We start from the raw sequence: 14,939 nt of genomic DNA on the forward strand, positions 1-14,939 counted from the left end.
GCATCCTGACTTGGAAATATATCACCGTTCCTTCACTGTCACTGAGTCAAAATCATGGAATCCCCTCCTAACAGCACTGTGGGTGTACCTACACCACATGGACTGTAGCGGTTCAAGGCAGCAGCCCACCACCACCTTCTCAGGAGGAACTAGGGATGGACAATAAATGCTGGCCCAGCTAGTGAAGCCCACATCCCAAGAATGAATAAAAAGAAAAGTCTTCAAAAGCCTGAATATAGCTTTGTGGTGGATTTGGTACATTGTTCTGTAATCTAGACCAGGACTGTAAGTTCAACTCCACTGTACAGATCAATATGTATGACAGTACCACTCCAGATCCAATAATATTCCCCACTCAACTTAGAATCACCCTATATTGTAACTGTTAACCATGGTAGTATAGGGACAGTGTTTTTTCAAACAGTTTTGGATTAATAGCGTGCATAAGTGCAATACTATGGCCCCGATTTTGTGGTTGTAATGACAGTGAAGCTGTCAGCGTTCGCTATCATTACTCTGTGAAACTGACTGCAACTTCTGGCGAATGCACATGCGTAGTTAAACTCAGAAGTTGCTCTAGTTGCTTTCCCGCTCCTCCATGGGATTTGCAGTTTTATTCTTTGCAAATGGAAATGTTTAGAAAGCGGAATAGAAATAGCTGGAAGTACTGAGCAGGCCAGGCAGCCCTTGTGGGCAGAGAAACTGAGTTGACATTTCAGATAGTTGACCAGTTGCATATATTTAATGAAATGTTATGGAATATAATGTAGAGTGAAACTAGTATAAATGGATACTCCCAAAAAACAGACTCTCTTTTTGAGACCCCCAAATAACATGCAGGGTAAAATATATAAAAGGTACTCTGAAACCACAGACACTCAAATTACACAGCCATCAATGCACCAAACCCTTCTTCAACTTAAAATATGGGACACAGCCTGTTGGAAACTTTCACTGAGTCAGGCTACTGGCTCTTTTTCTTGCAGCTTGCTTTACTTCTGCCCCCGAGTTCTTGAGGTCTGTGTATGTCAGCATGAGGTGGTAGTGGATTTTGTGGAAGTAACATGTTTTGTGGAATGAGGAACCATTTTACCACCCCCCTACCCCGCTGCGCATAGCAGCAGAAAACCACTCTACTTCTGGGATTAAATGTTTGCATGGCTATAGCCCAGAGAGAGCATTTTCTGCCCCTTTGCTGGGGAAAGAACTCCCCTTTGACTAAAAATTTGTACAGACTGTTATAATCCACATACAGACCAATAACGTTTGAAAAGACACTTGTATTTCCAGTGACAGACTCAGTGTTACACGATGAGATTTCACGCTTTAAGCCTTTTGCTGTAACAAATACACTAAAAGCAACATCAGCTAAACATCACTTTGGCAACTAATACACTAAACCACAGAAAAGATATCTCCCCATCCTGCCCCCCCCCTTAATTTCCTAACAACCAAACCTAGGCTGCATTTATACATTGTTGCATGCTCTGCAGAGTAGTAATCTTTCCAGGAACCTGTCCAAAGTTGCTGCCAGCAGGCTTACTTTTCCCCATTTTGCTAAGTCATAATGTCCACTGTCTGGAAAGTTGTTCTCAGTCTCCTGAGGATCTCCAAACCGACCTCTCACCCCGCTTCCTGTAAGGACTCCATCCCATTCTCTCAGTTCCTTCGCCTCCGTCGCATCTGTTCTGATGATGCCACTTTCAAAAACAATTCCTCTGACATGACCTCCTTCTTCCTTAACCGAGGTTTTCCACCCACGGTGGTTGACAGGGCCCTTAACCATGTCCGGCCCATCTCCCGCGCATCCACCCTCACACCTTCTTCTCCCTCCCAGAAACATGATAGGGTCCCCCTTGTCCTCACTTATCACCCCACCAGCCTCCGCATTCAAAGGATCATCCTCCGCCATTTCCACCTACTCCAGCATGATGCCACCACCAAACACATCTTCCCTTCACCCCCCCGGCAGCATTCCGCAGGGATCGTTCCCTCCGGGACACCCTGGTCCACTCCTCCATCACCCCCTACACCTCAACCCCCTCCCACAGCACCTTCCCATGCAACTGCAGAAAGGGGCAGGTGTTGCACTTTACTTCCCCTCTCCTCATTGTCCAAGGGCCCAAACATTCCTTTCAAGTGAAGCAGCATTTCACTTGCACTTCCCTCAATTTAGTCTACTGCATTTGTTGCTCCCAATGCGGTTTCCTCTACATTGGAGAGACCAAACGCAGACTGGGTGACCGCTTTGCAGAACACCTTCGGTCTGTCCGCAAGCATTACCCAGACCTCCCTGTCGCTTGCCATTTTAACACTCCACCCTGCTCTCATGCCCACATGTCTGTCCTTGGCTTGCTGCATTGTTCCAGTGAAGCTCAACGCAAACTGGAGGAACAGCACCTCACCTTCCAATTAAGCACTTTACAGCCTTCCGGATTGAATATTGAGTTCAACAATTTTAGATCATGAACTCTCTCCTCCATCCCCACCCCCTTTCCGATTTCCCCCCCCTTTTTTTCCAATAATTTATATAGATTTTTCTTTTCCCACCTACTTCCATTATTTTTAAATGTATTTCCATCCATTGTTTTATCTCTACCTTTTAGCCTTTTTTGATTCCTTCACCCCACCCCATCCCCACTAGGGCTATCTGTACCTTGCTTGTCCTTCTTTGCTTTCTACCCTTAATTAGCACATTCCTTAGATAATATCACCAGCTTCAACACCTCTTTGTCCTTTTGTCTGTGACATCTTTTGGTTATCTCCACCTATCACTGGCCCTCTATCCAGCTCTACTTGTCCCACCCCCCCTTAAACCAGCTTCTATTTCACCTCTCTTCTATTTTTACTTAGTTCTGTTGAAGGGTCATTCGGACTCGAAACATTAACTGTGCTCCTCTCCGCAGATGCTGCCAGACCTGCTGAGTTTTTCCAGGTATTTTTGTTTTTGACTTCTAGCAGCAAGGCCCACTCTGGCCAGCAGCCCCCGGGTGGTGGGATTTTCACCCCTGGAGCCCTTGATTCTGGAAGGGCCTTCTACTGGCCGCTTAATACAATGAGCCTACCCCAAGGAGGCGATGTAGGACTCTCTCCGGTTCTCCAGCCAATGGGCAAGACCCCTCATCGCCTGCGTTAAATACTGCCCAGTGACTATTTTGAAAATAAGGTGCCTGTACAAAGAAAACAGCTGATGCCAGTCCCTAAAGTTTTTACAGTTTTACTGTATATAAACACATCTGAGAGACCTAAAGCTAGCTGAAAATGTACTTTTGTGCTTCCTTTGAAACAGAAATATATTAGATATTTGGATCAATGCATTGAGCTGAGTTTAGGTAAAAGCAGAAAATGGGGAACTTTTGCAGCAAGTTGGGCTGCATCTAATGGGGAAAAATAGTTCAATGTTGGGAATTTTGATGAAACATTCTGCCTGAAAAGCGTTCTCGGATACTGATTGTGTCCTGTATGTTTCCTATATTTCCTAATTTGGTTATTTTGTAGATGAGTGTGTGGGACAGTAGATGGTGCTCTTCCACCCTTTGTATAAAAACTGAAGTATTCACTTTGTTGTTATTGATTCCTCTCCTGTCCGTATTTTGAGCTTGCATGATTATAACTTAGCAAACTTGTGTTCATATAGCACTTTTTAATATAGAATAAAAATAGTCTCAAGTCATGTCCAAGAGGCATAAAGAAAATATGGTCACCGAGCCAAAGGAGATGTTAGGAGGCCAACGATATGGGTTATCAGGGGGGTCTTACAAAGGAGGAGAGGAACAGGGAGATGCAGAGGCTTTAGAGAGGGTACAGTGCTGATTTGCTGGAATGCTGTCAGATATGAGGAGCTTTAATCCAAGAAAAGCCTTTAAAATCATTTGTTCCATTGGAATGATGCAGATTGTGGGCTCGAATTTCAGTTGTCCTAAAGTCCAGTTTTTATGGAACTTTTGGAAAGAAACAGGCTGTAAGGTCATGAGGGATTAAAAAAACTAAAGTGCAAACAATGTCAAAAAATGAAATGAGATTACAGGGTCAACATTTCAGAAAATTGGAGTCATTATTGAGTGGTATGTAAGTAAATGCATAACACATTAAAACAAAATTAGAGTTAATAACAATGCAAGTATGATACGGTTGCATTAATAGAAAATCCATATGGAGAGAGTTAAGAAATAGGATGGGGGGATACTTTTTTTTTCATTAGTCACCAAATACTAGTTGCGAGACAGAAGTGATCACCGTTTGCCAGTTCAGAGAGATATACAAGAGCAATGGGTCAATAACATTGGGCAATTTTAACTATCCAAAGATAGACTGGAATAAAGGTAAAGGCAATTGTTTAAATTAGGGAATGCTTTTCAGAATGCATTCAAAATTGCTTCCTAAATCAGCATTTTTCTAGTCAAATCATGGAAAGAGGCACTGATTTAGTTCTGGGAAAATATATGGTCTAATTGAGGTGCTCAAATAAAATAATAAAGGGATTTGATACAGTAGATACTGAGAAGCATTTATCTTAAGTAGGACAACCCAGAACAAGTAGCCATAATCTTAAAATTAAACTCGGGCCAGCTAGGAGTGAAATCATGAAGCGTTTTTTCCACACAAAGATAGTCGTAATCCAAAAAAGTGGATGTTGTGACAACTGAAAATCAGGACCACAACTTGCATCGTTCCAATGGGACAAATGATTTGAAGACTTGGATTAAAGCTCCTCGTATTAGGCAGCAAATCAGCACTGTACCCTCCCTAAAGCCTCCGCATCTCCCTCTTCCTCTCCTCCTTTCGAAGACCCTCCTGTTAACCCATATCATTGGCCAAGTTACTAGTCACCACCACCTCCCTAACAACTCCTTTGGCTCCGTGACCATATTTTCTTTATGCCTCCTGGATATGCCTTGAGAGTTTTTTTTTATATAAAAGGCACTATATAAACACCCTTTCTATTTTGTCCCTGTGTGCTTGTACTGTCTGTCACTGCCTTTTGGGTGATTCCAGAAATCCCTCATCTGGCTAATGCAGTAAAATATGGTGAGTTGTTTCTCTGCTTCAGAGACTCAGACTCGCTTATATTTTATGATATTCCACACGCACATCACGAGTGTTCTCTGCACTCTCATCCCTTTTAAGGATTTTCAAGATGTAGATAGTGTTAACTTGAGCTCCCCACCAGCACCAAACTCTCCCAATAATCACATTCCTCTTGTCCCATAACTATTAATTTTAAATTTGAAAAAAAATTCTTGTCTCATAACACCTAAAGGTTGAACTCCTGCTGAGGTGAAATATCAGATTTTCTGTCCTCTCTAAAGCTCAGGAAAGCACTAAATGTCGGTAAGAAAATCTCCATGAGATGTGATATTGTTACATCAAATCCAGACTGGGAGGAAGCCATTCAGTTCATTAGTTTTAATCGATTAAGGGCCCATGTGTGATTATTCTATTATGGATTTCCTTCTCAAACCACTTGTTATTTCTTATCACTTTCAGCTTCCCAAAAGAAAGCCGTGCTATTAATATCTCTTCAACCTTGAAAACCCCTCCTTGGGGTTCCTTTTCTAATGAATTCCCCTGCTTTCTCAATTGCCTCAAAGGGGAGGCGGTGGTGTAGTGGTATTGTCATTGGACTGGTTCGAATCCCACCACAGCAGATGGTAAAATTTGAATTCAATAGAAATCTGGAATTAGAAGACTGATGATCACAAAACCATTGACGATTGTCATAAAAACCCATTTGGTTCACTAGTGTCCTTTATGGAAGGAAATCTGCCGTTCTTACCTGGTCTGGCCTACATGTGACTCCAGACCCACAGCAATGTGATTGACCCTTATGCTGGCCTAGCCAGTGACACCCACATCCATTGAATGAATAATAAAAAAGAACACTCAATACCATAGTAAATGAAGCTGTAAAGACCAAGAAGGCACCGACTCTAACTTGTGTCCATCTCAGCCAGGTTGGGTGTTATTACAATTTCCTGGGCAGTGCAAGGGAAAAACAAAATAAACATGGCACCAACTCCTGGCAGAATAAATAGTAAAAATCATAAAGCTTTTCCACAACAGAGAACATTATTGCTGATCCCATTCCTGCCGGGCCCGGTGCCCTATTGTATAAGTGCTTTCCTGCAGGAATTACTAAGGACAACCACTCAGGAGTTGAAGCCATGGTTAAGGTTTCAGGACAATGAGCTTCGGTCAAAACATTGTCATAAATCTTAATTTATAAAATTTGTGGCTAATATGCTGGCATTTACGGTGGAGTTTGGGCCAGCAAATAGTGTTGTGGCTTTCAAAACATGTACCTGTTTCCCTTTCCTTTAGTCAGGAAGCATTTCTTCACCTAAAGGCTGATGGAGGCCTGGAGTTAGAAAAATAAAAAATAGACCATAAGACATAGGAGCAGAAATTAGGCTATTCGGCCCATCGAGTCTGCTCCGCCATCATGGCTGATAAATTTCACAACCCCATTCTCCCACCTTCTCCCCTTAACCTTTGATCCCCTTTCCAATCAAGAACCTATCTATCTCGGTCTTAAATACACTCAATGACCTGACCTCCACAGCCTTCTGTGGCAATGCATTCCATAGGTTCACCATTCTCTGGCTAAAGAAGTTTCTCCTCATCTCTGTTCTAAAAGGTCTTCCCTTTAACTCTGAGGCTGTGCCCTTGGGTCCTAGTCTCTCCTATTAATGGAAACATCTTCCCCACGTCCACTCTATCCAGGCCTTTCAGTATTCTGTAAGTTTCAATCAGATGCCCCCTCATCCTTCTAAACTCCATCGAGTATAGACCCAGAGTCCTCAAATGTCCCTCATATGTTAAGCCTTTCATTCCTGGGATTGTTCTCGTGAACTTCCTCTGGATCTTCTTCAGGGCCAGAACATCCTTCCTGAGATACAGGGCCCAAAATTGCTCACAATATTCTAAATGTGGTCTGACCAGAGCCTTATAAAGCCTCAGCAGCACATCCCTGCTTTTATATTCTAGTCCTCTCGAAATAAATGCCAACATTGCATTTGCCTACCTAACTACCGACTCAACCTGCAAGTTAACCTTAAGAGAATCCTGGACTAGGCTCCCAAGTCCCTTTGCACTCCAGATTTCTGAATTCTCTCCCCATTTAGAAAATAGTCTATGCCTCTACTCTTCCTACCAAAGTGCATGACCTCACATTTGCCCACGTTGTATTCCATCTGCCACTTCTTTGCCCATTCTCCTAACCTGTCCAAATCCTTCTGCAGCCTCCCCGCCTCCTCAATACTACCTGTCCCTCCACCTATCTTTGTATCATCTGCAAACTTAGCCAGCATGCCCTCAGTTCCTTCATCTAGATCATTAATGTATAAAGTGAAAAGTTGTGGTCCCAACACTGACCCTTGCGGAACTCCACTCGTCACCGGCCGCCATCCTGAGAAGGACCCCCCCAAGCAGATTGATCCTTTGCATGAGCCAAACTGTGCTGAAATACAGAGCCCTGGTGCTAAATGCGTACATTAGAACTTGCAAAGCACTCAGTGAAGCTCAACGCAAACTGGAGGAACAGCACCTCATCTTCCGACTAGGCACTTTACAGCCTTCCGGGCTGAATATTGAATTCAACAACTTTAGATCTTAAACTCCCCCTCCCCCCATCCCCACCCCGTTTCTCCACCCCCCCCTTTTTTTTCAATAATTTATATAGATTCTTCTTTCCCCACCTATTTCCATTATTTTTAAATCTAAAACTAAAACCTTGTTAGTCTGTCCACCCCACCCCCACTAGAGCTGTACTTTGAATATCCTGTCTTCCATTCTTAATTAGCACTTTTCTTAGACAAATATCACCACCTTCAACACCTCTTTGACCCTTTTGTCTGTGCCTATCACTGCTTATCTCCACAATCACCACACCCTCAACGTCTCTCTTCCCCCCCCGCCCTCCCCCCCCACCCCACCTTAAACCAGTTTATATTTCTCCCTTCTCCTAACTATGCTTCAGTTCTGCCGAAGGGCCATGAAGGCTCGAAACGTTAACTGATTTCTTCTCCGCCGATGCTGCCAGACCTGCTGAGTTTTTCCAGGTAATTCTGTTTTTGCTTGCTTTCAGTGATTGGTGCACAAGGACACCCAGGTCCCTTTGTACATCAACATTCCCCATCTATCACCATTTAAATAACACTCTGCCATTCTGTTTATCTTACCGAAGTGGATAACTTCACACTTCTCCACGCTGTTCTGCATCTGTCACGTATTTACCCACTCGCTCAACCTGTCTAAATCGTCTTGAAGCCTCTAACACCCTCCTCACTGACCACATTCCCATCAAGTTTTGTATCATCAGCAAACTTGGAAATGTTACATCTGCTTTCCTCATCCAAATCATTGATATATATTGTGAATATCTGGGGCCCAAGCACTGATCCCTGTGGTACCCCACTAGTAACTGCCTGCCACTCTGAAAAAGATCTGTTTATTCCTACTCTGTTTCCTGTCACTAACCAATTCTCAATCCATGCCAATACATTACCCCCAATCCCGTGTACTTTAATTTTATGCACTAACCACTTATGTGGGATCTTATCAAAAGCTATCTGAAAATCCAAACACACCACATCCACTGGTTCTAACTTATCTACTCTCCTAGTTAGTTACGTCTTCAAAAAAAAAACTCCAGTAGGCTTGTCAAACACGATTTCCCTTTCAATAAATCCATGTTGACTTTGTCTAATCTCGTTGATATTTTCTAAGTGTCCTGTTATCAAATCCTTTATAATGGACTCTAGCATTTTCCCCACTACTGATATTAAACTAACTGGTCTGTAATTCACTGTTTTCTCCCTCCCTCCCTCCCCTCTCTTTTTTTAAATATTGGGGTTACATTTTCTGCCCTCCAAATGCTGCGACTGTTCCAGAATTTTGGAAGATGACAAATAATGCATCCACTATTTCCATGGCCACCTCCTTTAGCACCTGGAGGTAGATTATCCGGCCCTGGGGATTTATCAGCTTTCAGTCCCATTAATTTCTCCAGCACAATTGTTTTAGTAATACCAATTTCCTTCAATTCCTTCTCCTCGCTAGACCTTTGGTTCCCTAGTATTTCTGGGAAGTTGTGTCTATCTCTGCGAAGACAGAACTAAAGTAGTTGTTTAATTGCTCTGCCATTTCCTTGTTCTCTATTATAAATTCTCCCGTTTCAGACTGTAAGGGACCTACATTTGTCTTCACTAATCTTTTTCTTTTTACATACTCAGAATCTTTTACAGTCCGCTTTTACGTTCCTTGTAAGTTTATTCTCATACTCTCTCTTTCCCTTCTTAATCAATCTCTTGGCCCACCTTTGCTGAATTCTAAACTGCTCCCAATCCTCAGGCTTGCTACTTTTTTTAGCAGCTTTATCGGACTCCTCTTTGGATCTAATACTATCCTTCATTTCCTTTGTTGGCCATGGTTCGGTCACTTTTCCTGTTGTGTTTTTGCGGCAGAAAGGAATGTATAACTATTGCAATGCATACATTCGTTCCTTAAATATTAGCCATTGTTTATCCACCGTCATGCCTTTTAATGAAGTTCCCCAATCTAATTTAGCCAACTCACACCTCATATCTTCGTAGTTTCCTTTGTTTAGATTTAGGACCCTAGTTTCAGATCAGACTGCCTAATGAACAATTCTGTCATGTTATGGTCACTGTTCCCTAAAGGACCCCACATAACAAGATTATTAATTAGCTCCTCCTCATTGCACAATACCAAATCTAGGATAGACTGTTCCCTAGTTGGTTCCTCGACGCACTGGTCTAAAAAACCACCTTGTACACACTCCAGGAATTCATCCACCACAATATTATTGCTAATTTGGTTTGCCCAGTCTATATGTAGATTAAAGTCATCCATGATTACTGTAGCACCGTTGCTACATGCATCTCTAATTTCCTGTTTAATGCCGTCCTCTACCTTATCACTGCTGTTTGGAGGCCTATAGACAACTCCCGCTAATGTTTTCCACCCCTTGTTGCTTCTTAGCTCCACCCAGACTGACTCTACATCTAGATTTTCTGAGCCAACATCCCCTCTCATTATCACACTGATTTTATCCTTAACTAACAACACAGTGCCACACCGCCACCTTTTCCATTTTGCCCGTCTGTCCTAAATATTGAATACCCTTGGACATTCAGTTCCCAGCCTTGGTCATCCTGCAGCCATATCTCCGTACTTGCAATCATATCGTACCCATTTACATCTGTTTGCATCTGTTAATTCGTCTACCTTATTGCGAATGGCCCCTGCATTCAGATTCAGTGCCTTTAGACTTTTTAACATTTTTACACTTTTTTTTGTACTGTGGCCCTATTTGCTGCTAGCCCTTGTTTCCTCTGCCTTCCAATTTTGATTTCTAGTTTTCCGTCTTTCATTCCTATCTTTGTTTCCCTCTCTTGTATGTCCCCACGCAGGTTCCCATCCCTCTGCCAATCTATTTTAAACCTTCCCCACAGTACTAGTGAACACCCCTGCAAGGATATTGGCCCCGGTCCTGCTGGGGTGCAACCCATCCAGTTTGTACAGCTCCTATCTTCCCCAGATTCAATCCCAATGCCTCAGGAGTCTAAATCCCTCCCTCCTACACTATCTCTTCAGCCACGCACTCATCTGGTCTATTCTTCTAGTCCTGATCTCACTACCACGTGGCACTGGGAGTGAGATTACTACCTTTTGAGGCCCTACTTTTTAATTTATTCCCTAGCTTCCTATATTCTGCTTTCAGGACCTCATCCCTCTTTTTTTTTTTTACCTGTGTCATTGGTACTGATATGGACCACAGCCTCTGGCTGTTCACCCCGCCCCTTCAGAATGTCCTGCAGCCGCTCGGTGGTATCCTTGACCCTGGCACCAGGGAGGCAACATACCATCCTGGTGTTACGTCTGTTCGCCGCAGAAACGTCTATCTGTTCCCCTTACGATAGAATCCCCATATCACTATTGCTCTTCCACTCTTTCTTTTCCCCCACTTTGTGCAGCTGAACCACTTGTGGTGTCACAGACCTGCCTCTTGCTGCATTCCCTTGAGAAACCATCTCCCCCAGCAGTATTCAAAATGGAAAATCTGTTGGAGAGGGTGATGGACACAGGGGACTCCTGCACTACTTGCCTAGTGCTTTTACTCTGTCTGGTGGTCACCCATTCCCTTTCTGCCTGTGCACCTTTTACCTGCAGTGTGACCACCTCACTGTACATGTTATCTATGAAGATCCCAACCTTGCAGATAATCCACAGTGACTCCTGGCAGAGCTCCAGCTCTGAAACATGAATTTCAAGTAGCTGCAGCTGGAGACACTTCCTGCACAGACGGTTGCCCTGGATACTGGAAGTGTCCCTGACTTCCCACACCGTGCAGGAGGAGCATTCCACTTTGCCGAGCTTCCCCGCCATGACTTACCCTTAAATTACCCCCTTTTTGTTTTATTTCCTCTAGTTTAGAGAATACTAAGGACAGAAGAAATACTTACTAGATCCAACTTACCAAGGCCACTGCTCATCATACTGAGGAAAGGTAGAAAATGTAAGGATCACCTCCTTCCCTCTCCACCGAACTCCAACTGAAGCACTCTAATGCAGCCCAAAACAGCACTCCAGTGCAGACAAAAGCAGCACTGTAGATGGTTGTTTTTATGCAGTCTGAACTTAGCTTCTGAAAACCAGTTTAAGACAGTTAAATTACTAACTGCAGCTGTAAGCAGAGCCTGTATAATCCCTGTTTTAAAGCTGGACTAACCCAAAGAGCCACTTTTAATTAGTTGCTAAATTAAAGGAAGATTAGAGTTTAGGTAGAAATTAACCCTTAAAAGTCCCCCTCTCACCAAACTCCAACTGAAGCACTCTAATGCAGCCCAAAGAAGTACTCCAGTTCTCTTTTCTTCCAAAAAGCTGTTGAGATTCAGTCAATTGAAAGTTTCAAAACTGAGATTGATAGATTTTTGTTAGGCAAGGTTATTGAAGGTTTTATAATCTAGGTGGGTAGGTACAGATCAGTTTTAGCCTAACTGAATGGTGTAACTAGCTTGGGGGCTGAATGGCCTACTCCTGTTCCTGTGTCTCAGATCTGTTGATGGAAAGCCATATTGATTGTGTTCATTCTTTTCAGACGCCGCAGAGGTAAATATGCAGTGGGTTCGGCCTGCATTGGAGGTGGGCAAGGAATCGCCATCATCATTGAGAGCATGAAGTAAAGAAAAGGGGACACGCAAAGAATGTTGTGCTACAAGAACTAAACTACAATATTCAGTGCTTGTTGCTGGCTTTGTTTGTGGTAGCTGCTGCTGTATCTTACACTAAAGCCCTACTTTACTCCTTCTAAAAATGTTCCTGACCAAATGATTTGGTGTGCCCATTTTGGGTGGAAAAGATTGGCAATAATGTAATCAGAAAGATGTAGCAATGCCAGGGGTGTGGGTTAGCCAACATTCTGCTTGTGGGTGTACAAAGAAATCAGTGGCAGTTCTACGGATAATCAATGTTCAAGAATACCAAAGAACTTTTAATCTTACACAATTGTATTGGCTAGAATTTTTCTTTTTGTTTCTAAGCAAAATGTATATTTTCCTAAGTCCTTTAATGTTTAGAAAATCTTCTCCAGCTTACATGCACAGTGGTTCAGACCACAGATGGTTGAGCTACAGAAGCTAAGGGTCAAATGAAATCACTCATTATACATATCCTGGAGAATAAGAGCATAATAAATAGCAGCAGCTATTTATATGTCCCCTCATTCAATAAGATTATGGTTGATTTGATATTGGCTTTAACTCCACTTTCCTGCCTGTTCCCCATAACCCTTGACTCCCTTATAGTTCAGATCCATCGTGAATATATTCAGTGGCAGCCTCGAACCCCCCTGAGGTAAAGATTTCCAATGATTTAAAATCCTTTGAGTGAAGAAATTCCTCTTCATCTCCACCTTAAATATGTGACCCCTTATTCTGAAACTATGCCCCCAGTTCTAGATTCCCCCATGAGGTGAAACACCCTCCTAGCATCTACCCAGTCAAGCCACCTCACAATTTTAAATGTTTCCAACAAGCTCATTCTTCTAAGCTGGGTATAGGCCCAACCTGCTCAGCCTTTCCTTGTAGGACAACCCTTTCATCCCAGGAATCAATCTGGTGAACCTTCTCTAAACTGCTTCCAATGCCAGTCTATCCTTCCTTTAAAACTCTATGCAATGCTTTAGGCGAGGTCTCACCAATGCCCTGTAACAAGATTTCCCCAATTTTATACAATAAAGGCCATTTACCTTCCTAATCATTTGCTGTACCAGCATGCTAATTTTTTGTGATTCATGTACTAGGACACCTGGATCTCTCTGTACTGCAGCATTCTGCAGTCCCTCTCAAATTAAATAATATTTTGCCTTTGTTTTCCTCACAATTATACTCCATCTGCCAAATTTTCTGCCATTCACTTAACCTATCTGGAAACTTTTGCAGACTTTACATCCTCCTCACAACTTGCTTTCCTACCTCTTTTGTTTCAACAGCAAATTTGGCCACAATATGCCCAATCTCTTCATCCAAGTCATCAATGTAGATTGTAAATAGTTGAGATCCCAGCACCAACCCCTGTGTCACCCAGTTACAGTTTTCCAACTTTGAAAATGATATTTATCCTGACTCTTTGTTTTCTATTGGTTATCCAATCGTTTATCCATGCTAATGCTATTAACCTCAACACCATGAGCCCTTACCTTCTGTATCCACCCTTTATATGGCACCTTATCAAATACTTTTTGGAAATCCAAATGCACTACATCTACTGGTTCCCCTTTTGTCCACCCTGCTTGTTACATCCTGAAAGAACTCTAACAAATTTGTCAAACGTGATTTCCTTTCCATAAAACCATGTTGACTTTGCTTGATTGTATTATGATTTTTTAAAATGTTCCGCTCTGCTACTACTTTTGTTAACAGTGGATTCCAGCACTTTCCCAATGTCAGACATTAGGCTGACTGGCCCATAGTTTCCTAAATAAGCAAGCACACAAACTTAAAATAAGGAAGTTGGGAACAAGAGGGAAATTCGAGGGAATTTTTGCCTTTTGGTTAAACAGTTTATGGAATAAGCTTCCAGGAAAAGTAATTGGCAAAAGTATAAACAGATTAAAAAGAAATATAAATTTATGCCTGAAAAAAGAAGCACTAGAGAAAAATAGTTACCTTCCAAGATTAAAAAAGGGATAGACATTTTGAACACTAGTCTTTTACTAATCCTAAAAATGATGGTATGATCCATGTTTTCATTTCCTGTTTCCTTCCCTTAGGCAGAAGTTGCTTCAATGAGCTGAAAACTGTCTAAATTAATTACATTGTGGTAGGCAATCCTGAGACTCCGATGCATAATCATTTACTTGGAGATGCCAACACTCTGGTCGCTAAACCACTGGGATTTTCCTTCAAGCATCAATAGATTTATTGACACATGTTGTTTTTATCCCTTCCTTCTCCTCATCCCCAGAGCTGCCTTTTTTTGGTGTTGTGAATATTTTTTTTAAATTTTGTAAAATTGTCAAGTCAAATCCATGCTGCTTACCCTTTTTAATTAATTTTCCACAATTTCTGTTTTCTTGAAGAAGCAACTTGTACTGGGATTCCATTCACACAGTTTTTAGAAGCTCTTAATATGCGTATTCTTAAGGTATAAACCCAAACCGTGGATGTCAGCTGACTATTTGACCACAGAAGGAATCACAATTAAACCCAATCCTGTGTTCATCTGGAATCGTATCTTTCCAGTTGTGTAATATTAGAAAAAGGATTCAATCATTTTCTAATCCTTTAATTTAGTGAGGGTTTTATGTAATGGCTGAGATCTACAGTCACGCACTTTCCAGCAGATAACACCAGATGATGATCAAAGTGGGAATCCCGTGCTTTTTTATTTTTGATACACTCTCTGGCCCTGGCTGA

At 42.2% G+C, this 14,939-nt stretch overlaps 1 protein-coding gene across 2 annotated transcripts in view; it reads left to right on the forward strand.

Moving 5' to 3' along the window:
* acaa2 (acetyl-CoA acyltransferase 2) overlaps positions 1-13,886 on the forward strand; it is a 53,989-nt gene extending 40,103 nt beyond the window's left edge. For both annotated transcript variants that reach the window (XM_078552636.1, XM_078552645.1), the window contains exon 10: positions 12,122-13,886. In XM_078552636.1, coding sequence (XP_078408762.1) covers positions 12,122-12,206 — 85 coding nt within the window. In that variant the 3' untranslated portion in view covers positions 12,207-13,886. The remainder of the gene's footprint in view (positions 1-12,121) is intronic.
* Positions 13,887-14,939: the final 1,053 nt, after the last annotated feature.

This window comes from Cetorhinus maximus, chromosome 1, assembly GCF_964194155.1.
Source record: "Cetorhinus maximus chromosome 1, sCetMax3.hap1.1, whole genome shotgun sequence".
NCBI classification, from domain to species: domain Eukaryota; kingdom Metazoa; phylum Chordata; class Chondrichthyes; order Lamniformes; family Cetorhinidae; genus Cetorhinus; species Cetorhinus maximus.